This window comes from Gopherus evgoodei, chromosome 1, assembly GCF_007399415.2.
Source record: "Gopherus evgoodei ecotype Sinaloan lineage chromosome 1, rGopEvg1_v1.p, whole genome shotgun sequence".
In the NCBI taxonomy this organism is placed as follows: Eukaryota; Metazoa; Chordata; order Testudines; family Testudinidae; genus Gopherus; species Gopherus evgoodei.
In genome coordinates this window covers 36651083-36678709 of record NC_044322.1, presented here as the reverse complement: position 1 = coordinate 36678709, position 27627 = coordinate 36651083, and the positions used below count along the sequence as shown (strand labels likewise).

Genomic DNA, 27627 nt, shown 5'->3' with positions numbered 1-27627 from the left:
TAGAATACTTGTGTCCCAGAGTCCGTCTCTTTATTATATTTGTGTCTTTTTATAACTAAAAAGATTTAAACCATATCAGAAAAATTAATACTACAGTTTTGTAATGTTCTAGTCAATGTTTTATCAGTAGGTTTTGTACTCGTAGCAGCATGGAGAATTTAGCAATAATGAAGGGAGTCTATTAACTCAGTTTATTAAAACAGGGTTCAAAAAATAATTACATATGTTCATGGAAGACAGCGCCATCAATGGCGCCCCTAGCCTCTGTTTGCCAGAAGCTGGGAATGAGCGACGGGATGGATCACTTGATGATTACCTGTTCATTCCCTCTGGGGCACCAGGCATTGGCCACTGTCAGAAGACAGGATACTGGGCTAGATGGACCTTTGGTCTGACCCAGTATGGCCATTTGTGTGTTCATAAGAGAATCTCCTTTTATCAAGTATTATATGAATGACTTTAGCAATTCAACACAGTTGAAAAATACTAGGTGGCAAAGGTTTCCCATTTTGTAGACTCTAAATAGCTATGGTTGTAGCAGCCAAGAACATCACTTGGAGTTTTACAGTCTGCAATGTAACAGGAGGACCCCAGCAATCAGAATTACTGACTTCCTTTCTACTGCTAACATGGGATATTTGCTGTAGTTAAATGACTTTTACATAGAATTACCAAAAGGCAGAATATAAAATTATTGTAAAGTATTTGCAACCAGTAGTTGGTTATGAAAGTAGCTGGCATATTACGTGGTTATAGCCCCATCTAAAAATTCATCCAAAATAAGCAAGGATAGAATAAAATTGTGTTTAACTCTAAACAATACAAACATAAAGAAGCTGAACTTTGAAAAGATCCTTCTTACTTGATGTGTCTTGTCTACCATGGCTGAGTAACGATCTACTGAACACAGCCTCCCCCTTATAAGTGCAACAGTTGTAGTTAGAAAGACAAAATTATTTCCCCCCTATTGCTATATAATCTCCTGAATCAGTGAAATATTAACTTGAAGCCAATGTTGTACACAGGGTTCCTTGAATGCTTCTCATTCAGATGCTGGCTTGTCGTTCTGGTTTACCAACAACTTCATTTCTTGCTTACCTATGCTGGAATTGACACTGTCTGCCTCTTTTTCCTGCTCCGGTACACAAGTGCACCCCACAGGGATAGTGACATAATCCTCTGTGTACACGTAGCGACCCCCAGCGCAAGCTGAAGTGCGGCGCAAGATGACAGTTGGCATGTACACTGGGGTGCTGCGGAAGTGGAAATTCTCCTCGCCGTAAATTCCAGTGAGACAGCCCTTGCACAGACAGTACGCTTCAGGAATGTATTTGGGATACCTTGTGGGATCGTAGGAAATTCTGCATGGAAGTAAATAATAAATATTCATTTCATGCTTTTACGTAAGCCATCTGGAAAACATAACAAATGTTGACTTCAAATCACATTATACAACATGTTGGGGGGTTTGCCAGGCAGAATAGCTGTAGCTATTGCTGTCAAGCTGCTGAGCAGTAAAGTGGAAAGACGTGCTGGGCAGCTTACTGACCTGATCAGGGTCTGGGACACGGAGATCTGACTTGCCTTAGTTTCTAAAACCGTCAGCTTGAGACAGTCGGACACAATTGTTTTGAATCTTGAACTCAGCAGAAAAGTAAGGGGGCCACCAACAGGAGACTCTAACAGCTTCAGACTGTCTTTCATGGGGGGTTTCTGCAGACACAGCTTTGCGCTAGAAAGATCCCTTTATTACTGCTGAACCCTCCCCTGGAGTTAGGCACCTTAGCCAGGTCAGCTGTTTTCCATAACCAGTTAGAGAGCCTGCCCCAGTGGTTAGGGTTCTCACCTGGCCTGTGAGGGGCTTGCTGCTCTGCCTGAGCTGGGGCAGGTATTTGAACCCAGGTCTCCTGCAGAGGAGGGGAGTGACTGAACCACTTGACTACGTGGCATTCTGGGATGCTAGCTCTCACTAGTGCCTGATGAAGCTGTTCCCATTAGTTATACAAAGGGAACAACTTCAATAGGAGAGACTGTGAAAGCTGCACCCCAGACTGCCCAATAGTTTGGTGACTAGGGCACTCGCCAGGGATGTGGAAGACTTGGGATCAAGTCCCTGCTCCAAAGCAGGTAGAGTGGAGATCCCAGGCTCGTGGGTAGCTTATGGCATGTGCCTGCCAGCCAGCCAGCCACAGAAATTCCCAAGCTGCTGCCCCCTGGCTGAGGAGTGTGTGAGTTAGGTGTGCTCTGAGCACACCTGCTACAGCAGGCCCTGCTAGTGTGATAGGAAGGAGCATGAGAGTCCTGCAGGGCTTAGACATGAGCACAGGGCACAGAGCAGCTTGTTAGCTCTGGGGCAGTGTCAGGAATTAGGCAGATTTGCCCACTGGTGGAAATGATTATGGAGATTGAGGTACCTTCAGCGTTACCTGGCAGCTGAGCAGGCATTTTGTGAATGTCAGTGGCATCTAAATAGGCAGTTGCCTAAGTCCCTATGTGACTCTAGTCCCAACTGCCCACTTAGAGGTGAACTGCAGAATCAGTTTTATTTTTTGCCTTCTCCTGCTATTGTATGAGGTAGCAGTTGTATATTATTTTCATAGAATAATTTTTCTGAGGAAAAAATTCAGTTAGTTAGATTGAGGGCAGCTTGTAAATAAAGATTAATCCACAGGCCAACTACCCTCACCTCCAAATCCTTCCTCAAGAGCCACTTCTGCTCTGCCACCTACAAGAAATCAGCCACGCAATGATGGATTTGTTGTAGTTTCAGGGCGAACTGACTACTTAAACTATAAGAAAAGTCCATAGCTCAGAACTCCTAGTCAGACTCTGTGGTTGCCCTGTTCCCTCTGGCAGGACCTGATCTCTGCTGAGTTGGCTTAGACTGTTTTATCAGAGGCCTTACTCATCCCTTATCTAAAAGGAAAATGAATATGCAGAATTAGACTGTGGAATTCATTGTTACAGGATGTTATTAAGGACAAGAAAACAAAAAATTCATCACTAATGAAGTTTGCAGGTGACAAAAATTGGGAGAGTGATAAATAATGAAGAGGACAAGTCACTGATTCAGAGCCATCTGGATTCCTTGGTAAACTGGGGGCAAGGAAACGAGATGTGTTCTAATATGGCTAAGTGTGAATGTATCCTCTAGCAATAAAGAAGGTAGGCCATGATTACAAAATCATAGAACTGGATGGGACCTCGAGAGGTCATCTAGTCCAGCCCCTGCCTCATGGCAGGACTAAGTATTATCTAGACCATCCCTGACAGGTGTTTGTCTAACCTGCTCTTAAAAATCCCCATTGATGGAGATTCCACAACCTCCTTAGCAGAGCCGGCTCCAGCTTTTCTGCTGCCCCAAACGGCCAAAAAAAAAATAGATGAAGATGAAGAGTGGCAGCACTTCAGCAGCAGCTAAATCGCGCCATTTCTTCGGCGGTGGGTCCTCCCTCTTCCTCTTCGGCAGCAATTCGGCGGCAACTCAAGGAGGAAGAGAGGGAATGAAGAACTCGTCGTCGAATTGCTGCTGAAGACCTGAACGTGCTGCCCCGATACCGGATGGAGTGCCCCCCCTTTGAATTGGCTGCCCCAAGCACCTGCTGCCTACTTTGGTGTCTGGAGTCGGCCCTGCTCCCTAGGCAATTTATTCCAGTGCTTAACCATCCTGAAGTTAGGAATTTTTTTCCTAATGTCCAACCTAAACTGCCCTTGCTGCAATTTAAGTCCATTGCTTCTTGTCCTATCCTCAGAGGTTAAGAACAATTTTTCTCCCTCCTCCTTGTAACAACCTTTTATGTACTTGAAAACTGTTATTATGTCCCCTCAGTCTTCTCTTCTCCAGACTACATAAAAACCCAATTTTTTCAATCTTTCCTCATAGGTCTGATTTGTGACTCTGAAAAAGACTTGAGGGTCATGGTGGATAATCAGCTGTATGTGAGCTCCCAGTGGTACACTGTGGCCAAAAGAACTAATTTGACCCTGGGATGCATGAACGGGGAATCTTGATTAAGAGCAGGGAGGTTATTTTATCTCTATATTTGGCACTGGTCCAACTGCTGCTGAAATACTATCTCCAGTTTTGGTGCCCACCATTCAAGAAGGACGTTGATAAATTGGAGAGGGTTCAGAGAAGAGTCACAAGAATGATTAGAGGATTAGAAAACATGCCTTAGACCAGGGGTCAGCAGCCTTTCAGAGGTGGTGTGCCGAGTCTTCATTTATTCACTCTAATTTAAGGTTTCGTGTGCCAGTCACACATTTTAACATTTTTAGAAGACCTCTTTCTATATGTCTATAATATATAACTAAATGATTGTTGTAAATAAGGTTTTTTTAAATGTTTAAGAAGCTTCATTTAAAATTAAATTAAAATGTAGAGCCCCCCCGGACCAGTGGCCAGGACCTGGGCAATGCGAGTGCCACTGAAAACCAGCTCGCGTGCCGCCTTCCGCACGCATGCCATAGATTACCTACGCCTGCCTTAGACCTTTTCTACACTGGCAAGTTTCTGTGCAGTAAAGCAGCTGTGGTGTAACTCCTGAGGTGTACACACTGCCAGCCACTGAATGTGCAGAAACTGCAGTTACAGCATTGTAACAATCCACCCCGACGAGAGGCGTACAGCTTTCTGCATTGGGGCTACAGTGCTGCAGTGCCAGTGAAGATACCCACTGTGATTGGCCTCTGGGAGGTGTCCCACAATGCCTGTTCTTGCCTCTCTGGTCATTAGTCTCTTGGACTCTACTGCCCTGCCCTCAGATGACCAACTGTGAACCCCACACCTTAAATTCCTTGGGAATTTTGAAAGTCCCTGTAGCAATGTGAAGACTCACCAGTTCGGCACCTCCTGCTGGTTGTCCTGGGAATTAGCTCTCCAGCTCTGGAGTGCCATCTGCTGGCCGATGTCCCACTTGCCGCTGGACCCCGTGTCTCTCCCGGACCCCAGTGCCCCTTCCTTCAGGGTTCTGCCTTCGCAGTACCCCCACAGTCTCTGGGTCTCCTCTCCCATGGGAACCCCCAACCCTCTATCCCACCTTGTCTCAGGGGCTACTGCCAGTCTCCATTTAGCCCCCACTCACTGGGGCAGACTGCAGTCTATAAACCACTCATCATCGGTGGTGGTGGTGGGGAGGGTTGGACATGCTGCCTTTGCCTACCCTGGGCTGCACCTCTGCAACCCCAGTACCTGCTTTGGGCCTTCAGCAAGGCCTCAGCCTGGGGATTCGCCAGGCTGGAGCTCCCCAGCTCCTCTGGCCTTCCCCCAGACCTGCTCCACTCCAAGTACCCTTTTCTCCCAGGCAGCCCAGTCCTCCTCTTTCCAGTGAGAGAAAGACCCTTTTTTCAGCCTCTGGCTCACAGCCCTTTTCAAGGGCTAGCTGTGGCCTGACTGGGGCATGGCCCCAGCTATGGCTGCTTCCCCCAACCAGCCTACTCTATTGGTTCCCGGAAGCAACCCTTTCCCAGGGCTGTTTTAACCCCTTTGGGGCTGGACCAGGGTAACCGCCCTGCTACAGTCCCCTTCCTGTTTTCTTGGTGACGTCTGCAGTGGTCTCAGTGCATCTTTCCAGGTGACCATGCCTGCTCCACGCACCAGGCAATCTCCCACTTGGAGCAATTCTGAGGTGCTGAACCTCATCAGCATTTGGGGAGAGGAGGCTGCCCAGTTCCAGCTGCACTCCAGCCGTAGGAATTATGATAGCTATGGTCAGATTTCATGATGTATGGCAGAAAGAGGTCATGACCGGGACACACTGCAATGCAGGGTCAAAGTGAAGGAGCTGCGGAATGCCTACCACAAGGCACGGGAGGCAAACTGCCGCTCCTGTGCTGCGTTCATGAGCTGCCGGTTCTACAAAGAGCTGGATGCGATATTCAATGGCAACCCCACCTCGAATGTGAAGGCCACTGTAGCTACTTCCATGGCTCATGTGTCAGTCAAGAGTGGACCAAGCCAGGAGGAGGAAATCTCGGATGCAGATGTGGAGTGGGAGGGGGGTCCAGAGGCAGAGGAAGACTTGGAGGTCAGAGATGCATGCAGCCGGGAGCTCTTCTCTATCCTGGGGGAGGCTAGCCAGTCACAACTGTTGGAGCGTGGCGAAGTGCAAATAGCAGAGGAGGTGCCTGGTAAGTGGCTTTGATTTTGGGAATTGCTGAAGTGAGTTGTTGTGGGCAGGAGGGTTGCAGAAGGCAGGCTTGTGTCTGTATGATGCGCCTATCACCACATGCCTAGTCTGAGCGGCGGAACAGGGTGTTGATTGATTGACTCTCTCACTTCGCAGGAATCTGAGATCTCCATGAAACTCTCATGGAGATACTGGGCAATGCGCTGCTGCAGCTTCTTTGGCAGAGCTGCTTCATTTCTTGCCCCATTCAGGATAACCTTCCCATACCACTCTGCCATCTCGGGGTGGGTGGTGGGGGTGAGGCAACTATTGCTGCACACAGGCAAGCCGCATAAGGTCCAGGGCAGAAGCCACAGTCTTGAAGAAGATACTCCCTTGATTCCTGCTCACCTTCAGCAGTGAGATATCTTCCATAATGAATACAGTCTGTGGAAAATGTGGGGAAAGAAATGATTATAAGGCCGCCCCCCACAGTGCTAGTTCCCCTCAAGAGCCACATACCCAGTATACAGTACAATCCTGGAACACTGATTTCCCCTGCACCTGCAGTTACTCACCATTTTGGGGGGCCTGTGGCTCATGTGTGCTTGCCTGGGGTCAGTCAGTTAGTAACAATGTATTAAATCACCAAATCAATGGTCTCTGTGTTGCAAACAAGATTGCTCCTGTAAAATGTTGCATTTTGGCTTCACAGATATGACCGTGGGAGCCCAGCCTCCGTCTTTGTTATCTCCAGCTGAACAGCTGAGCAGAATTAGAAGGTGGCCATGAAGAACTAAAGAGGACTTTCTTCGTGATGTCATGATGCATTCTGCGGCCGAAAGAACAAGAATTGAAGGAGTGGTAGGACAGCGAGAAGAGGGAGCAAAAGGAGAACGCGGCGCACCAGAATGCAGCCACGGAGCGGCTCTTCAATGTTATGGAGCTCCAAGTGAACACGTTCCAAGAGATACTAGCACTGTAAACCGAGCAGCTCCACGCCCGCCCTCCCCTTCCAGCCGGTGTTGCAAAACTCTTTTCCATGCGCCCTCTAGACACCACCAACACACATATTAACCTCTTGGCTCCAGTCTATCCGCTGCATTCCACTCCTCCCCCATCACAGTCCAGCCCTGCGGACTCCCAGTACCCACTGCACTCAACACCCATCCCTCTGCAGTTTAGCCCTGCTGAAGTACAGTACCTGCTGCACTGTACTCCAAAGGACATGGTTGGATATGATACCTGGACATACACAAATCTTTAACTGTCCCAGGACCCCACCTCTTCCTGAGACCTTCCTTTCCCCCTTCCCCTCAGTGCTGATGTGATTTTTTGTTTGTCTCTCTCCTCTGGTTGTTGGTTTTTAATAAAAGAATTGTTTTGGTTTGAAAGCAATCTTTATTCTTTAATTGAAAGCAAACAGAGCCTTGCAAAGCAACAGGCAATTTTCTTAAACATTCATAGTGCATCATCTGCATCAATCACAATTACCTCCTAGCATTACAAACATACGCTATTAATGTCTTTCAGCTTCAAATTCTGCCTCAAGGCATCCCTGATCCTTATGGCCTTGTGCTGTGCCCCTCTAATAGCCCTGGTCTCTGGCTGTTCAAACTCAGCCTTCAGGTCCTGAACCTCTGTGGTCCAGCCCTGAGTGAAGCTTTCACCCTTCCCTTCACAAATATTATGGAGCGTACAGCTATAAGGATAGGAATATTGTCATTGGCCAGGTCCAGCCTTCCATACAGGCAGCACCCGTGGGCCTTTAAACAGCCAAATGCATACTCAACAGTCATTCTCCACTTGCTCGGTCTGTTGTTGAACCGTGCCTTGCTGCTGTCAAGGTGCCCTGTGCATGGCTTCATAAGCCACGGCACTAAGGGGTAGGCAGGGTTTCCCAGGATCACAATGGGCATTTCGACTTCCCCTATGGTGATCTTCTGGTCCGGGAATAAAGTCCCTGCTTGCAGCTTCCCGAATAGGCCAGTGTTCCAAAAGATGCGTGCATCATGCACCTTTCCAGACCACCCTGTGTTAATGTCTGTGAAACACTCATGGTGACCCACAAGTACTTGGAAAACCATTGAGAAATACCCCTTCTGATTAATGTACTCGGTGGCTAGGTGGTCTGGTGCCAGAAATGGAATATACATGCCATCTACTGCCCCTCTGCAGTTAGGGAAGCCAATTTGTGAAAGCCATCCACAATGTCATGCACATTGCCCAGAGTCACGGTCTTTTGGAGCAGGATGTGATTAATAGCCCTGCACACTTCCGTCAACACAAGTCCAATGGGTAGACTTTCCCACTCCGAACTGGTTAGTGACCGATCAGTAGCAGTCTGGAGTAGCCAGCTTTCACAGTGCAATTGTCACGCGATTCTCCAGTGACAGGGAAGCTCTCATTGTCGTGTCCTTGCGCCGCAGGGCTGGGGGTGAGCTCATCAGACAGTCCTATGAATGTGGCTTCCCTCATCCAAAAGTTTTGCAGTCACTGCTCATCATCCCAGACGTGTATGATGATGTGATCCCACCACTCAGTGCCTGTTTCCTGAGCCCAAAAGCGGCATTCCACTGTGGTCAGCACCTCTGTGAATGCCACAAGCAATCTCGCGTTGTAGCTACTACACGTGACGAGATCAATGTCACACTCCTCTTGCCTTTATAGTTTAAGGACTAACTCCACTGCCATTCATGATGTGTTAGTCAGAGTGAGCAGCATATTGGTCAACAGTGCGGGATCCATTTCTGCAGACCGAAGAGGCAGAGCTCGCAGTACACAAACCATTGAAAGATGGTACCAAATGCGGACGGATGCACAGGGATTGCTGAGATGCGAAGCAATGCATCATATGACCCCCTCCACCTTTCTACAACTCTTAGCAGAAGCGAAAAAGAGAAAGAGGCACACTGTGGGATAGCTGCCCAGAGTGCACTGCTCCAAATACTGTTGTAAGTGCCGCAAGTGTGAACATGCTATTGTGCAGGCAGCTGACACACAACAGTGGTTTCCCCTTCAGCTTTCTCTGAGTGGCGCTGTAACTGCTGATGCTGTAACTTTGGCAGTGTAGACATACCCAATCACAAAGAAAAGGTGAAGGCATGATGTGATTAGTCTGTAAGTATCTACAGGGGGAAAAAATATGTGATGATGGGCTCCTCAATCTAGCAGAGAAAGATATAACACAATCCAATGGCAGGAAGGTGAAGCTAGCCCAGTTCAGACTGGAAATAAGGCACACATTTTCAACTATGAGAGTAATTAATCATTGGAACAATTTACCAAGGGTCATGGTGGATTTTTACTCACAAATCAAGATTGGATGTTTTCTAAAAGATCTGGGCTAGGAATCATTTTGGGAAGTTCTATGACCTGTGTTATACAGAAGGTCAGACTAGATAATCGCAATAGTTCCTTCTGGCCTTGGAATTTTATGAATCTATGAATAAGAACTTAGGAAGAGTCAAAGATGGGTAGGATGTTATTCAGATAATAAGACTATCCATTTATAATAGTTAATGGTAAAAATAGAGTATTGGAAGGGAGGTAAAATTTCATGCTTCAGTATTTAAGCCAATCTCTAACTAAAAGGGATCATGATTAGACCTTCATGGAGGGCAGGTTACCTTACATCTGCTTACTCTGGGGTTCTTGTCCCTTTGTCTGAAATACCAGGTGCTGGCCACTGTTGGAGACAGGGTGCAAAACTAGATGGACCACAAAGCTGATCCAGTCTGGCAACTCCTGTGTTCCTATAAGAGAGTTAAAATTTCCCTCTTCATTGAAAAGAATAAAGACATTTACTCATGTGTGATGCAAATCAATCAGGTAACTCATTACCTCCTTACATTCTCTAAATTAACTAGTTGTAAGCTGACATGCTGGACTTCGCATTGGTTTCCTGAACTACATTTCCCAGCATGCCACAGACCTAGGGTTAAGGGTCACACCCACTTCCCAGATATAAAAGCCCCAGCCTGTTGGTGTATCTTTATTTTAAGGCGCATGCTGTTGTGGGTAGACTGTAGGGATCCCCCTCAGTCAGAAACACAACTGATTTCACCAGCCCCATAATAAGGTAAATTTGGCAATCGATGCATAGGGTATGTTGTTGTTTCTTAAGTGTTGGCTTTTCCCACAGAACATAAATTCCTTTAAACTCAAATGTCAACAATGTTACAGGCCTTTTGCAACTTTCCCCTTTCTCTACTATGCCTGCTCTCTTTCTCTGGGTAATATCTGTGTGTTTCAAGATTACCATAAGACAGATCACCGTGAAATAAAAAGATTTGGGGCCAGCAAAATGGGGATGATGAATAATCATCATCTCTTATATTGATATATGTAAAACCCTCACCTCGCACTGAGCTGTGACCAGTAATTTCTCTGCCACTTGATTTAGGCTGTTATTGGACCCTATGAAAGCACTTAATAGAATATCAGGGTTGGAAGGGACCTCAAGAGATCATCTACTCCAACCTCCTGCTCAAAGCAGGGTCAACCTCAACAAGTCCCCTCAAGGATTGAGCTCACAACCCTGGATTTAGCAGGCCAATGCTCAAACCACTGAGCTATCCCTCCTCTCCACTTCCTCACTGGCTAATAGAGGCTTCTTGCCCCATGCAAAGATATGCATTTTTAGTTGTTTTTTAACCTTCACTGATCCACCCTGAACTTTCCCCCAAAATATCCTCTAAGCAGAGGGGTATATATTCTCAATTTTGTGGTGCGGGGGAAGGGCACTTGGGAAAGATAGATTGGATCAAAATGGGTGTTGTATGGGAAGTGTTTTACAATCTGAACTGTGGGGTTGCTACCTTAGCTCCATAGTAATAAAAGGAATGGAAGAAATCTGAGCTGATTCTGAGCCAAAGCCTGGATCCAAATTCTGGAAAGGTTTTGGAGCCAGACCAGACCTTCACAGCTGGTTTCTCTCCATAAAATAGGCTGAAGCTAAACTCTGGACTCAGATGTCCCTGAACTTTGAATCTGGATCCAAGCTTTTGAGGCTTCAGCCCAAATTTTAATAGGAAACCTTTACTCTAAAGCCTCATTGTCTTTCTGTGCTTTGCCTCCTTTGGTTTGAATTGCTCAGAGATGACCAGGGCTGCTGTCGTGAAAAGTCTGTCAGCTTTAATGTCTTCCTTTCATACAGTCTGTGCCACTGCACACCTGTTCCTGTATTCACATGTAGACCCTAAATGTTCACATACAGGGTCCATGCACATACTCAACTGTGGCAAATCAGTGTAGCTCCATCACTCATAGGATTGCAATTCATAACATACTTGTTTCTTTCCCTAGAAAAGGATTAAAATGTGTTATTTGTTTATAAGAAGTATCAGTACTGAATAGGTTGGGGGCATGCTCTAATTTCGCATGAACACTTTCCCACATGTGACTAAAGATGTGACCATGTAATCACTGTGTTATTGGTGGTCAATGCTAACTGGCCTTTAGACAGCAGTCCAAACATACAGAAATGATCTCTGGCAGTCAGCTGTACACAGATGCTGTGTTTAATGTTTGTTCTAAATAAACTTAAATTCCCTACTGAACTGAAGCAGCTGGTGAAATGTGACTAGTTTTTGGCTTTGCTCTTTCTTGTGACCCTGTTGAGTGCTTTGAGAGCTCCCAATGAAAAGCAAACTTCCTTCTGTTTCCTTAGTATGATTGCAAACTTTGAAAGGCCACTTTGTCAGAAGCGGCAACACTTGCAAGGCATTGACTTGTCTAAAGATTTGGTTGTCCTATAGTGCTATTCCTGTAGGTGATCTTCATAATCATACTTTATCACTTATATTGCACTTTACAATTTCCGAGTGCTTTACATGTGGTCAGATTCAGTGCTGGGATGAGCACCTGCAACCCCGCTGAATTGCAAAGTCAGCGTCAGTGTGTCCATTCACACCAGCAGTCAATTGCCCAATATACATGTAAAACAAATTAAGTGTAAAGTGAATTAACTAAAGAACCCTAGCAACACCTCCAGTAGAGAAATAGGTACCTCTTCATAACAAAACTAGCACCACTGAAATCTCCATCCTGTAATTGTTCAGAATGTTCAGTAATGGGAGGATGCTCTGCATTCTAGAACTCTGATAAGGTCTAGCTGATCATTACACAGATACATTAAAGTAAGGATCTGATTAATAGCAGATTTGTGTTCTGCTGCAGCTCTGTGCAAATTCACTGTATCATACGATAATGCTGAACACTAAAATGTCCTGGATATGGTGCTTGAAAAAGTCAATGGAAGTTTACTCTCAAGAAAAATCCCTTCCCTTGTATAATTTTTTTTTAAGTACTGCAGTTTTTTAAGCCAGCCTGAACCTGAATTAGCAAAGATGAAAATGGATTTCCTCCTGTAATTCTTTACTAGAATTTTAAATACATGAGCACTAAAACTGGCATTTTATAGAGAGAAAAATCATTTATAAAAATAAAACAAACACACTAACAAAAACCATTATCACTTGGGAAAGGGATGACTAAACATTAGATTATAATAAGTGTATGAAGAAGAGGGTATTAGAAAGTAAAGGATATTCATCACCTTCTCTGTATGGAAAGCGGGAAGCAGAAGATGCTAAGAGGAGATCAAATCACAATTGGTGCTGCTGTAGCAAAATTTCATCTGACTCCAACCTTAAATATTTTGTTGTACTAAGTGTTATTCAGCAGGACTCAGCGAGGGAATAGGATGGCCAAGAGGAACCCATCAATTTAGCTCCTGTTTAGGAAATTTTGGAGATGTTTGTTAATATATTCATCTTAGGGTATATCTTACTACATAACCCACTGCTGAAGTAATAACCTGAAGTATGTTGTAAAAAGGAGATGGTGATTATTTAATTAGCAATGATCATGAGCCTGGTATTGTACAGAACACACAAATATAGGCATCTAAGACTAGTGTGGACACTTTTCCCCCAGGCCTGGAGGCTGCAGAAGCTGATCCTGATGCAGGATTGGGTCCTAAGAGACAGACACAGAAGAGGCTATACTGGGGAATCTGGAGGTGAGAGGGACTTTATGGTTATTTTTGTGTAATGTATCTAGCCACTTCTTGTGGGACTCAGGGAGAAATGGATTTTTGGAGGGACTTGAATACATTCCTACCAATCAGCTATAAATGATTATTACACTATTTATATACTGGAGGATAAAAACAAATCTGATTAATACACCTGCCTTAGTGGAATGCCTCGGGCACCCACAAGTAACTATTGGATGGAAATTTTGCCATGGATGTCAGGGGGACCAAGATATACCACGATTCCTAGATTGAAGATCAGATCCTGCGAACATTTAGTTGTGTGTAACTTTACTCGTGTTGAGTGGCGCTGCTCATGTGTCTGATACAAGTTTAGTGTGTGGGGCTTCTCTTACTTTCAGTGAATGCAGCCCCTCCTGTTCAGGGCAGGCAGCAGTCCGCAGGTGGCAAGCCAAGCACTAGTACCGATGTTACTGAAGCCGTGCTAAACTTGAGCATGATCAAGAAGCACAGGCCTTGCCAACTCCTCCTAAAAGCAGATGTCAGTTGACCCCAATGCATATTCATGTAATATCCTTAGAAAGGAAGAGCAGCCCTTGAGTAGACATATGACCATCCAGAGCATAGGCAACCTGCAGGGCTAACTGTTCACAGGCGCTCCTGCAGCTGGCGGCATTTTAAAAAGCATGGATAATTCTGGGCCCCATCTTGTGAAGTGCTCAGCAAATCCAGTGAGATCCTGAGCGCGCTCACTTCCCATTGACTTTAATTTAGTGACTTCAGTTCACTGGCTCTTTATAGCTCTGCAGAGTAACAGGGATATGGGTAATTAAATTTCATGCGACAGGTCGTATACTGATCTTCTTTGGCCAGCTGGATGGGATTTCAATATTAGGCAGATGTACTTTATGCAGCCCCCCTCCAACAACCTCCCCCTGAAGCACCACTGATTAGGTACTGCCAGCAGCGAGATCCTGGACCAGATGGGCCTATGGTCTGATCCATATGGCAAAAATGATGTAAGTCTTGATATTTGTACAAGCAAATGAAGGACCAAAGGATAGGAAAGAGTAATAAATGCAGAACAAAGAGAGTAATAAATGCAGAACAAAGGCAAGGGAAGAGGCTGCAGATAGATCGTGCATGCATCCTTACAGCCTAAGTTCATTGCTTTGAAAATATGTCTGTGTAGATGGATATAGAATTACACGCTTGGATGAGGGGATGTGGTAGGTGAGCGTCAGACACTAGGATTTCAGGGCAGCATTTGATTCTCTCTCAGGAACTTCCATATGACAAATCCCAGGTAGTTTGGCTTGGAATTCTGTCATGTGAACTGAGAGATTAAATAAGGAACAGTGATAAATGGCAGTGTGCTGAGCTGGGGGCAGGTGCCTGGGGAGGTACTGCAGGGCTTGGAGCTAGGTCTGGCCTGACAACCTCTTCATGGTTAATGATGGGGGGTAGAATTAATGATGGGGGTATAAACAGGATGTTAATGATAATGAAATCTGCAGATGCTGCTGCACTGGGAGCTGTTGCAAATGTCAAATGAAGAGAGAGAAATAATACCAAAGATCCTAGACAGATTAAAATCAGGGGCAGGAACATAAATTTGGGAAAAACTAAGCTAATCCACCCTGAAGGGGAAAAAAAATCTATAATGTAGCTCTTGAATGGCAGAGAGAAAACTGGAGAGCACTAAGGCTGCTAGATGTCGGGATGACAGTGTGTTTGTGGCATAATCTGAGCATTTTTAGACTGCATGTTCAGTGGTATCATGTCATAGAGTAGGGGAAGGGACAATCCCTCTGCATGCAGCACCAGTTGGATCATACCTCGAACTCTACACTCACTTCAGGGCACCCTGCCACCAGAAAAACACTGGCAACTTAGCGAAAATTCAGAACAGAGCAACAAATGATGATCAGATTGGTGGTGGGCAGGGCTTGCAAGGAAAGTTAGAAAGAAGCTAGGCTAAGAGGCTGCTAAAGTGGGGATGATCATTATCTACAACAGGAGTGGGCAAACTTTTTGGCCCAAGGGCCACATTGGAGACTAGAAATTGTATGGCGGGCCTTGAATGCTCAGAAAATTGGGCTCTGGCTGGGGGTGTGGGCTCCGGGGTGGGGCCAGAAATGAGGAGTTCAGAGTGCTGGAGGAGGATCCGGACTGGGACAGGGGTGGTGGTGGTGGTGAGAGGTGTGTGTGAGGGGGTGCGGGCTCTGGGTAGGGCTGGGGATGAGGGGTTTGGGGTTTAGGAGGGTGCTCGGGGCTGGGACCAAGGGGTTTGGAGGGGGGGATCAGGGCTGGGGTGGCGGTGCAGGAAGGGGTGTAGGTTCTGGCTGGGGGTGCAGTCTCTGGGGTAGGGCTGGAGATGAGAGGTTTAGGGTGCAGGAGGGTGCTCTGGGCTGGGATCGAGGGGTTTGGAGAACAGGAGGAGGATCAGAGCTGGGGCATGGGGAGAGGCTCAGGGGGTGCAGGCTCAGAGCGGCGCTTACCTCAAGCAGCTCTGGAAGCAGTGGCATGTCCCTCCTCCGGCTCTGTACGCTGCCCCGTCCGCAGGCGCTGCCCCATCCGCAGGCGCTGCCCTGTCTGCAGGCGCTGCCCCCACAGCTCCCATTGGCATGCATAGGAACTGAAGTGGGGCCACGCTGGCCTCCGGGAGCCACATGGTCTGGCCTCTAACCCAGCGCCCTGGCCAGAGTACTGGAGCAGAGTCGAGCCATTGATGCAGCTCACGGGCCAGCTTAAAACAGCTTGCTGTAGTTTGCCCGCCCCTGGTCTACAATAACTCAAAGAATGAAAAATATCAAGGAGGGAGAGGAAATATTTAGGGTGGCACTTGTGAAGCTAGTTAACCCTGCAATAATTTACCCAGGGATGTGGTGGGTTCTCCATCGCGTGAAATCTTTAAATGGAGACTGCATATCCTTTTAAAAGATACGCTGTTGCTCAGACAGTTACAGGCTGGATTCAGGCATTATAGGGTTAAATTCTATGGCCTGATATACACAGAAGGCCAGACGAGATGAGCTAATAATCCCTTCTGGCCTCAGACGTCTATGAAATCATAGGCTGACATTAAGAATTTACAGTACCATAGATAGTAGAGGATAAGAGAATACATGTCTTAAATAAGATAATACATTTTTATTATCATCAGAGGGAGAGCCATGTTAGTCTGGATCTGTAAAAGCAGCAATGAGTCCTGTGGCATCTTATAGACTAACAGACATACTGGAGCATGAGCTTTCGTGCATCCAACGAAGTGGGTATTCACCCACAAAAGCTCATGCTCCAATATGTCTGTTAGTCCATAAGGTGCCACAGGACTCTTTGCTGCTTTTACATTTTTATTGTTTATCCTATGGCTCCTGGACCCCCATTATAGTAATGATCTAATAAAAGACTGAATATCAGGCAAATTTTCCTGCCAACTAGATTTATTTTTAGGCAGTGAATGCTAGGTCTCTGCATCACTGGGCCAGTAGTTTGCAGCACAGACCCAGAATTCCCCTCCAATCACGTATTACTTTCAAACATTCTTTTGCCTTCATTCTGAGCTCCAACCGAAAATTTAAACTAAAAATAAAAAGACAGTTATTATAAAACATGGGGGCTTCTCTGTTGTTCAACACTTTCTCCCAAGCTGCCCCTCAAGGTTGGGAGGAGCTCCCCAAAGCAACCTCTTTGTCTTCCTTCAAAACCCTCTTCAAAATTCTCCTTTGCCATGATGCCGACAAGAAGTGTGAGGCCAATGACAAACAGAGATCAGTGCCTCTCTCACTAGCCAATACTGTCTCACCGTTTCCTTGTGCTCCCTGTTTGACTGTATCCAGCTGTTGTCTCTTGTCTTATACCAAGAATAGCTTGTAAACTCTTGGGGGCAGGGAGTGTCTTTGTACAGTACCTAGCATACTGAGTACTAGCCGCTGACTGGGGCTCCTAGGTGACACAGGAATACAATACTGTAAATAAATATTAAAAGTCTAGGCCCGGTTACTTGAATGGCTAGAGAGAGGTTGGGGCTGTCCGACTGGCACAGTCTGAGATGTCTGGAGGAGAGAGCAGTGGATTTATGGCTCTATGATAAGACGGTTACTCACTGTTGTAACTGTTGTTCTTCGAGATGTGTTGCTCATATCCATTCCAGGTAGGTGTACACGCCGCGCGTGCACGTTTGCCGGAAACTTTTTACCCTAGCAACTCCAGTGGGCCGGCAGGTCGCCCCCTAGAGTGGCGCCACTATGGCACTAGATATATACCCCTGCCGGCCCACCCGCTCCTCAGTTCCTTCTTGCCGGCTACTCCGACAGTGGGGAAGGAGGGCGGGTGTGGAATGGATATGAGCAACACATCTCGAAGAACAACAGTTACAATGGTGAGTAACCATCTTTTCTTCTTCGAGTGATTGCTCATATCCATTCCAGGTAGGTGAATCCCAAGCCTTACCTAGGCGGTGGGGTCGGAGTGAGAGGTCACGGCCTGGAGCACTGCAGAGCCAAAGGCCGCATCATCTCTGGACTGCTGAACCAGGGCGTAATGGGAAGCGAACGTGTGGACCGATGACTAGGTCGCCGCCCTACAAATGTCTTGGATTGGCACGCGGGCAAGGAAAGCCAGCGATGATGCCTGTGCTCTGGTGGAGTGAGCAGTCACACGGCCCGTCGGAACGTGGGCCAGGTCGTAGCAGGTCCTGATGCAGGAGGTAACCCAGGAAGATATCCTCTGCGAGGAAATCGGTAGCCCCTTGACCCGGTCCGTTACCGCCACGAATAACTGGGGGGACTTGCGGAACGGTTTGGTCCTGTCCACATAAAATGCTAGCGCCCGACAGACATCTAGCGAGTGGAGCTGTTGCTCCCTGCGGGACGAATGGGGCTTTGGGAAAAAGACGGGGAGGAAGATCTCCTGGTTAATGTGGAAAGCTGAGACCACCTTGGGAAGAAAAGCAGGGTGTGGTCTCAGCTGCACCTTGTCTTTATGGAAGACCGTATACGGGGGATCTACTGTGAGGGCCCGTAGTTCTGACACTCGTCTAGCTGAGGTGATGGCCACTAGGAAGGCAGTCTTCCACGAGAGATAGAGCAGGGAGCAAGTAGCTAATGGCTCGAATGGAGGACCCATGAGCCGAGTTAGGACCAGGTTGAGGTCCCATGAAGGGGCAGGAGGGCGGATCTGTGGATAGAGACGCTCCAGCCCCTTCAGGAATCTCGCCACCATAAGGTGGGAGAAGACGGAACACCCGTCCACTCCAGGATGAAACGCGGAGATGGCCGCTAGGTGGACCCGGAGGGACGACAACGCCAGACCCTGGGCCTTGAGGGACCAGATGTAGTCTAGAATAGTGGTGATGGGAGTCTCCATAGGGAGAAGACCTTTCTCCCAACACCAACAGGAAAAACGCTTCCACTTAGCCGAGTAAGTAGCCCTGGTGGAAGGCTTTCTACTGCCCAGGAGAACCTCCCGAACCGGGGTAGAGCAGCGACCTCTGCCGTAAGGTGCAGAGATGGAAGGTCCAGGTGACATAGCCTGCCATGGTCCTGTGTGATGAGGTCCAGATGTAGGGGCAGGGCCACTGGGCTGGCTACTGAGAGGTCCAGTAACATGGGGTACCAATGCTGTCTGGCCCATGCTGGAGCTATGAGAATCACCCGAGCTCTGTCTCTGCATACCTTGAGGAGAACCCTGTGTATCAGCGGAATGGGAGGGAACGCGTAAAACAGGTGGGTTGCCCATGGGATCAGGATGGCATCTGCTATAGACCCTGGCTCCAGACCCTGGAAGGAGCAGAATGCTCGACACTTCCTGTTCTCCCTGGACGCGAAGAGATCCATCCGGGGACGACCCCACCTCTGGAAGAGTGAGAGGGCGACGTCCGGACGGAGGGACCACTCGTGCAAGCTGAAGGATCTGCTCAGTCAATCCGCTAGAGTGTTCCGCACTCCCGGGAGATAGGAGGCGGAAAGGTGAACGGCATGGGCTATGCAAAACTCCCAGAGACGCATCGCCTTGAGACATAGGGGAGAGGACCTGGTGCTGCCCTGCTTGTTGATGTAAAACATGGTCGTCGTGTTGTCGGTGAACACCGCGACACAACGACCTTGGAGGAGATGGACAAACGCTTGACAAGCAAGACGGACCGCCCTCAACTCTCGTATGTTGATGTGGAGGTCCATCTCCTGAGGGGTCCACAAGCCCTGAGTTCTCTGGGCGCCGCAGTGCGCCCCCCAGCCCAGATCTGAGGCGTCCGTAGTCAGGGATGCCGAGGGCTGGGGCGGATGAAACGGGAGCCCCGCACAGACTACGGACTGGTCCAGCCACCACCGAAGGGAGTCCAGTACCCTCTGAGGAACGGTGACGACTGTGTCCAACGAATGTCTGGCCGGCCGGTACTGCGCAATGAGCCAAGATTGAAGAGGCCTCATGCGGAGTCGGGCATACGCCGTTACGAACGTACAGGCTGCCATATGGCCCAGGAGGGCCAGACATGTTCGTAGAGAGGTCAGCGGGGCTGCCTGCAAGCGCAGAATGATGGCCGACAGTGACTGGAACCTGGGCAAGAGGAGCAAGGCCCTGGCCAGGGTAGAGTCCAGAACGGCCCCGATGAACTCTATCCGCTGCGTGGGGAGCAGAGTAGACTTGTCCACGTTGATCACGAGGCCCAAGGCAGCAAAGAGGCTGCTGATCCTGCGGACGTGGCCGCGGACCTGCAGCTCCGATGTGCCCCGGATCAGCCAGTCATCGAGATATGGAAACACGTGAATGCGGCAACGCCGAAGGTGTGCGACGACGACTGCCATGCATTTCGTGAACACCCTCGTGGCCGTGGAGAGGCCAAACGGGAGGACCGCAAATTGATAATGTCGGCGGTCGACCACAAAGCGGAGGAAACGCCTGTGCTGGGGGGGATATGGAGATATGGAAGTAAGTGTCCTTCATGTCGAGGGTGGCATACCAGTCTCCAGGATCCAGGGATGGGATGATGGTTTCAAGAGATACCATACGGAACTTCAACTTCACCGTATACTTGTTGAGTTCCTGCAGGTCGAGGATGGGCATGAGGCCGCCCTTGGACTTGGGGATTAGAAAGTAGCGGGAATAAAACCCCTTGCCCTTCTCGCACTCTGGAACCTCCTCTATGGTTCCCTTGACGAGGAGCGTGTGCACCTCCTGATGGAGGAATTGCTCGTGAGAGGGGTCCCTGAAGAGGGACGAGGATGGTGGGTGGGTGGGGAGGGGGCAAAGAAAACTGCAGGCGATAACCGGCCTGCACCGTACGCAAGACCCAACGGTCCGATGTTATTTGGGTCCACGCCGGGAGGAAAAAAGAAAGACGATTGGAAAACTGCGGGGAAGGATCCGGAGGGGAAACTGGTACTGCGCCCTCGGGCGCACCTTCAAAATGAAGGCTTAGGTCCAGGAGGGGCCTTTGCGGAGCCTTGGTTCTGCCCCGTTTGGCCACCTGACTGTCTGCGTCGGTTGTTCCTGCCGCGGCGCCTAGTGAGGTCCTGCCGTGGATGGAACTGAGGATACGGCCGACGCTGCTGCTGTTGGTTCTGCTGCCGGAATGGCCTGCGCTGTGTCGCAGGCGTATGCATCCCCAGCGACCGTATTATGACCCTATTATCCTTAAGGTCCTTTAGTCTGGGGTCTGTTTTAGCGGAAAACAGGCCCTGGCCTTCGAAGGGGAGGTCCTGGATAGTATGTTGGAGCTCTGGTGGAAGGCCAGAGACCTGCAGCCAGGAAATTCGGCGCATCGTGAGCCCCGAGGCCAGGGTCCGAGCGGCCGAGTCCGCAGCATCTAAAGAGGCTTGTAGTGATGTCCTCGCTACTTTCTTGCCCTCATCCAGGATGGTGGTAAACTCCTGGCGGGCGTCCTGTGGTAAGAGCTCTGCGAATTTCCCCGCCGCTACCCATGAGTTGAAGGAGTAGCGGCTAAGGAGTGCCTGCTGATTCGAGACCCTGAGCTGTAGCGCCCCCGCCGAATAGACCTTGCGGCCCAGGAGGTCCATTCGTCTCGCCTCCTTCGACTTGGGCGCTGGGGCCTCTTGACCATGGCGCTCCCTGTTGTTCACTGACTGGACCACCAATGAGCAGGGTGTCGGGTGAACGTACAGGTATTCATAGCTCTTCGAGGGGGCCATGTACTTCCTTTCCACCCCTCGAGCGGTCGGAGGGATGGAGGCCGGTGACTGCCAGATATTAGCTGCGTTGGCCTGGATTGTTTTGATAAAGGGCAGGGCCACTCTGGTGGGCGCATCGGCGGAGAGGATGCTCACCACCGGGTCCTCGATTTCAGAGACCTCCTCTGCCTGCAAGTCCAGGTTCTGTGCCACATGTCGGAGGAGGTCCTGGTGTGCCCTAAGATCTAGTGGGGGAGGGCTGGAGGACGAGGTACCCGCTACTGCCTCATCTGGTGAAGATGACGATGAAACCCCCGGCAACAGAATGTCCACGGGGGGTTCTATCTGGGGCTGCAGCTCCATCACTGGAGGGAGCTCTGGGTCCTGGTGGCTGGACCTGCCGTCTGCTTCCGGGGTGGGAGGGGGTCTAGACACCGTCGCCTCCGGTGGCCTGCGTTCCGCCGCAGGGCGGGGGGCAACGTGTTGTGGACCCTGGGCTTGGGAATACGCCCATGGGTCCAAAACCCCCACTGTTGAGGCCCTCGTTCCTGTGGTGGAGGGTCCTGGAACAGGGCCGAGTGTCTGTCCTGGCCCAAGGCATAGGCGCTGTCCACCTGAAAGGACACAGATGGTTCCCTGGAATGCCACGGAGGCGCTGAGCCTGTTTGATAGGCGCCTCTGTACGCCGACTCCAACGCTCCCCTCGGTGCCGAGGGTCAGTGCCGCGACCCGTATCGGTGCCGGGATCGGGACCGGGAACGGCGTGGTAGCCAGTGCCGGGATCTGGAGCGGGATCTGCATCGAGGTCGGTGCCGGGAGCGGGACCGCGACCTTTGATCAGCGCGGTGCCGGGATGGCAGTGGGGACCGGGACCTGCCACCGACACGGTGCCGGGAGGTCGACCGGGATCGGGACCTACCACCGGCTCGGTGCCGGGAGGTCGACCGAGGAGCCGAACGTCGAGGTGAACGGCTCCTAGAGTCTCGGTGCCGGCAGTGAGAGGAGCCAGACCGGGACCGTGCCGATACTGATTGGTGCCGCGAGTACGACCGGTACTGCCTGGGAGAACGGTGCCGGGACTGCGAGCGGCGCCCCGAGCGTGAGCGTTCACATCTCCGGGGTGATCGGTTCCGGGACTCTGGAGACAGCGCTCTTAGCATCGGTTTGCCTCTGGAGGTTACCCGTCCTGGGGGTGCTGTCTGAGGCTGCGATGGCTCTGTTAGCGCGATCAAGTCCCGTGCCGAGGCAAAGGTCTCCGGCATCGATGGTACTAACAGCTCGACCCCTGATCTCAAGGGGGAGCTAGGAGGGGCTGGACTCGACGGACCTTCTGGACCTGGAGTCGACAGCAGCCCTGCAGGCGGTGCCGCGGCCAAGGTAGGTGCCGGGCGCTCCACTCGGGCCTGCCTCGATTGTGTTGCAGATGCCAAGGGTCATGGATCTGCTTCCGGTGCCGGGGATGGTCTGTGTCGGGGAGTCTTGCCGGTGCCGGCGCAGGCCGGTGCCGGAGTAGAAGTGGCCAACTGCGCCGCCGGTGCCGGAGTCAGTGCCGCTTCCATGAGGAGAACGCGGAGTCTTTGATCCCTCTCCTTCTTTGTGCGAGGCTTAAAGGCCTTGCATATACGGCACTTTTCACTTATGTGCGATTTCCCCCAGGCACTTGAGGCACGCGTCGTGGGGATCGCTAGTCGGCATCGGCTTCTTACATGCCGAGCACTGCTTGAAGCCCGGCGAGCCAGGCATGAGCCCAGTGCTGGGCGCCGGGAAGGGCAACGGCCCACCCGCGAACAAGCTAAACAACTATATACAATACACAACTAACTAATATACTGTCAAACTATCTATGAACTATTTACAACTATGACTACGAACAGAGCTAGGTACGTGGAGGACAGCAAGCCGCACTCCACAGTTCCAGCAACTGACACGGCGGTAAGAAGGAACTGAGGAGCGGGCGGGCCGGCAGGGGTATATATCTAGTGCCATAGTGGTGCCACTCTAGGGGGCGACCTGCTGGCCCACTGGAGTTGCTAGGGTAAAAAGTTTCCGGCAAACGTGCACGCGTGGCGCGTACACCTACTTGGAATGGATATGAGCAATCACTCAAAGAAGAACCCCCTTTTCCTAAGACTGGCCCCATTTCTGTGATTGGTGCTGGGTGAACAGACGGCTGTGCCTGTGCTGAGCTCCACTGAACTCAAAGAAGTCTGTCCACACAGATACGATGGCAGAATTGAGGCCTTGCTTTGTTGTTGTTATCCCAGGTAGAACAACATCCTGAGAGGACCAATATATGGCAGAACAAATGGGTGCGAGTTAGTTAAGTTATTGGTATGTGCTATTCTCAGCATTTCAACATATTTGGCGTTTCTGTGCATATTTTTATATAGCTATAAAAAAATCCTCAATGTTTACAAGAAAATGTAATATTCCTAAATATATTAGTTTGTCTATAAAGGCCTCATTGAGCAAATGAACTGTTTTTATCTCACATGAGATTATTTTTTGAGCTAAAAACAAGCAGGGAACATGCCACAAAGTAAATATTTATTGGAGATCCCTAATGAGGTGGTATTTTTATCTTCAAGCCTGCTGCCCGACTGTGACTTTGTCCTTCACTCAGGGCATAATAATAGGCGCATGTATGAAATTTAAAGAGAAATACACATTCTTTTGGGCTTGGGCTTGTTTTTAACTATTATTCACAATCTCCTTTTAGAAACTGAAAATAAAGGACCCACCCAGTCCTCTATTCCTCCTTCAGGCAGAATGCCCAGAGAAGTACAGGGGGCAGGATCATAGCTTGTTTTCAGTGCTTTAAAAAACTCATTTTATTTCACTTCCTTATGTGTGGCCTGGCATCCTGAGAGAGAGGAGCCAACCCCTTTTCAGTGGGGAATGTGAAGGTACCTCCTTGGAACATCGTAACTGTAAACATGGCACACGTTGCACTTAGATGCATTTTAGATCCCAGGACAGTGGTCTGGCTTAAGGACACTAACTGCTATGAAATCGATGGATCTCACTGTTATGCTGTGTCCACAAACACACTTTCACTACTAGTTTTTGTAAAATATCTTTGTTACTCAACAGGATTATCCCCATAGCCCCATGAGGGTTTCTGACTTAAATAAAGGCATTGTGAAAGCACAGGGGTTCCTGCCTCCTCATCCTGATCTTTTCTGGATTTCTCAAAATCGCTGCGTTTCAGTGGGAAACCCCTTCTGTCAGAGTGAGAGTGGCTGCCCCAAAAGGAAAAATCAGGTACTGTTACCAACCCCTACACAAGAACAATCTACACAGAAGACAACATGGACCTAAATTTCAGCTTAACTTTCAGATTCCAGGCTGTCTTCAGGGCTAGCAATCAGGAAAAAAACCTTTTTATTTCTGAGTTTCAGATATGGTATGGAGGATCTTGAAAGTCAAGCATGAGGCCCCATGTTATTGCTGATCCTGAGGGTTTTTCTCCACTAATCGATGCAGCGGCATGAATTTAGCAGGTCTGGTGAAGACGCGATAAGTTGATGGGAGAGTGCTCTCCTGTTGATTTCAGTACTCCACCTCCTGAGAGGCTGAAGCTGTGTCAACAGGGGAGTGTCTCCCGCAACATAGTGCAGTGTAGTCAATCTGAGTTACATTGATGTCAGTTACATAAGTAGTGTAGACAAGGCCTACGTTCACCTTTTAGAGTATAACTGTATATGGTAGCTTTTCTTTCTTTAGTAACAGATTTTTTTTAAGTGTACAGTAATATCTCTCTTTGAGGAAATCATCTAAAATATTAATGGTTCTCACCATTGTTGGTGTTCTGCTCCTGCTTTCTTCATAGTTTATTTTTTTTGCTAAAGGCCAAATGCCTCCTAAATGTTTAACTTTACCTTGGGTTGAATTTCTTTTATTTATTTTCAGTGAAATTTTAGGTAATCGAGTCATGTTTCCACCCCACATTTCTGTTCCAGGAGGCTGGTCTGAATGGAGCTAGGTCCTCACATGAAAAGTAGAATCATGCCACACAGTTACAGAAACCTTTATGCATGTTAATTAAGGGATCTCAGGTTTTCAGAAGCACAGATTTTAAGCCCACAAGGGACCATTATGATCATCTAGTCTGACTACCTGCATATCTGACATCCTGTCTTGATTCCAGCCTTCCTTCTCTATCTGCCTTTGTTGTGCCCTGTGCCAGGGGTATAACTTTGATGTGACAAGAAACTCAGCCTGTGAAGAAGACAATGGCAGTGGTGGCCCCATAATTCCCACACTTGGCTTGTACCACCCTTCCGAGTGTAGTAAAAGTAAATAAGGGCTCTAGTCACCTGTAAGACCAGGGGGAGACGCTGTGCAGGTTGATAGGAAGGCGGTACTTTTTCTCACTGGCTGCTCTGCCCCCTGCCGGACAGCTCACGTTATGGTCTTTCTCCAGCGGTTCCAGCTGCAAGGTGTGGTGGAAGGCGCTGAGCATGCCCGCAGTGAGCCTCCCATACAGCTGTTCCAGCAGCTCCTCCGGCCGGTCGGCGCAGGTTCGAGTCCGCACGGGGCGCTTGTTCACCTTGAAGGCCTCGGATGTGGAGTGACCCAGCCCAGCAAGGAGAAGAGCTGCCAGCAGCAACCAGCCCTATAACAACACCGCGAGAAAGGAGGCTTCCTCGTGGGCTGCTGCCTCCTGCCCTGCCCTGCCCTGCCCTGCCCGCCAGGGTCGCGCGTTCCTATGGCCCCTGCCCAGCGGCCGCCCCTGCAATCCCCAGAGACACGGGGCCGGTGCATGGCGATTCGTGGGAGTTGGGGGCACTTCTCTGTCCCCGCATCCAGCGCACCCCTCGCTGCTCCAGCCCGCAGAGCTCTGAGCTTTCCTAGCCGAGCCCCCACCGCACAGAGCTCTCCTCTCCCCTGGCACAGACCGGGTCTGCCTCCAAATCCCCCTGCCGGTTTCAGCTTATCCCAGCCGTTTGGAAACGCATCTGATCTATAGCGCTGCAGCTTTTACAGACCCCCCTCCCTCCAACTCTGGCTCTGAATCAGCCCGCGCCAAACGGGAACGAGCCCCAAGGCATCAGCTGGCAAAAGTGTGTGTGGTGGGGGTGATCGCAAGACAAGAGAACCACAAGTGTCTGACGGATCGTCTGCTTCCCCTGGCACCGTATAACGGAGCCGACCTGTTGCCTCCCCCCGCCCTTACCTGGACTTGCTGCATGGTGGGACTGGCGCTCAGGCGAGCCTGGATGCGGGAGCTGGCCGATGACAGCGCCCGGGTGTTAAGAGCCGGATTCGCTCGGTGGAGGAGCTGGAGCGAATGTTGGACAAGTGCCCTGCGGCTCGCTGCAGCGCCCCGGGCCCCGGGTGCCAAGAACATTTTAGACGCTTACAGCTGAGGCTAATTTTCAAAGCCTCGAGCTCGCCTGTCCCGGCGTAGGGGGAGGGGTGAAGGAAGGTCAATGAGTCCGTGTCCGAATATGGCAAGCACCCACGGACGCTGCACTGAGCAGTGCCAGGAGAAGGGAACAGCTGGATCTACCTGGCTCCTGCCAGATGCTGCCAGTGTCAAAAGCCAAGCCCCTGTACCGTCAAAATAGAGACCCGGCTTAGTTGCCCCTGATGCTCCCAAACCCGCATCCCACTGCATCCGGAGCATGAGCACTGCAAAAACCCAAATCTGGCACCTGGATCTGCTGGCTCCCGTCATAGTTTGGTGCCTAACCTGCAAATTCTAATGCTTGAATAGGGAACATGTCCAGCTGCTTCTACTCAGTGGTTTCCCCAGGAATTGAAATTAGGGGTGGGCGGGTGTTTGTGTGTGTCAGGGCCGATAAAGGGTGAGACTGTGAGCGTGAAGACAGCCTGTACAGCACCATAGTAAAAACTAAAAAATGTTTCACGATCATTTTATTAGATTTAACTCATGGTTTAAAACCATCACACAAATTAAAGTTGGCTACTCAAGCTTTCTATGAAGCACTATGTCTACATCCTTTTCGGTTTCTTGTTATAATTTTGCACAACTCTGTTAATGAACTTCTTGAATGCAATACATTCATCTTTGTTGGCTTCAATTCTATTCAATGACGAAAAAGAACGCTCGACTGTAGCTGTGGTGACTGGAAGTAGCAAGAGATGAATTCCTACTTCTTTCATCCCAGGAAACATAGCACAAAGATTGAGTCAAACCACTAGAGATGACGAAAAAGAAGTTGAAGTCAATTCGTTCATCCTATGATATTCCATTCTGTGTTCAAATTCTCTATTCTGTCCTAATCACATGGCAGCCCCATTGCTGGTAGTGCCTCACTCCACTCACCTGTCCGTGTTTTTAGGACAGGCATCTGTAAAAGCTACACAGAGGTTGAGTAGAATCTAGAAGGTGCTGTTGTGGATTTTTAAGAAACAAGTCTGT

At 49.3% G+C, this 27627-nt stretch overlaps 2 protein-coding genes across 2 annotated transcripts; one reads left to right on the top strand and one right to left on the bottom strand.

Annotated features, from left to right (window-relative positions):
• Positions 1 to 344: 344 nt before the first annotated feature.
• Positions 345 to 26532, bottom strand: IL17D (interleukin 17D). The gene is made up of 3 exons (XM_030561722.1): positions 26416 to 26532; positions 25556 to 25854; positions 345 to 1361 (listed from the first exon to the last, which is right to left on the bottom strand). Exons 1-3 carry the CDS (start codon positions 26428 to 26430, stop codon positions 1043 to 1045), a joined length of 633 nt encoding a protein of 210 aa, XP_030417582.1. The 5' UTR covers positions 26431 to 26532; the 3' UTR covers positions 345 to 1042.
• Positions 5592 to 7267, top strand: LOC115650984 (zinc finger protein with KRAB and SCAN domains 2-like). The gene is made up of 2 exons (XM_030561733.1): positions 5592 to 6129; positions 6823 to 7267. Exons 1-2 carry the CDS (start codon positions 5727 to 5729, stop codon positions 6897 to 6899), a joined length of 480 nt encoding a protein of 159 aa, XP_030417593.1. The 5' UTR covers positions 5592 to 5726; the 3' UTR covers positions 6900 to 7267.
• Positions 26533 to 27627: the final 1095 nt, after the last annotated feature.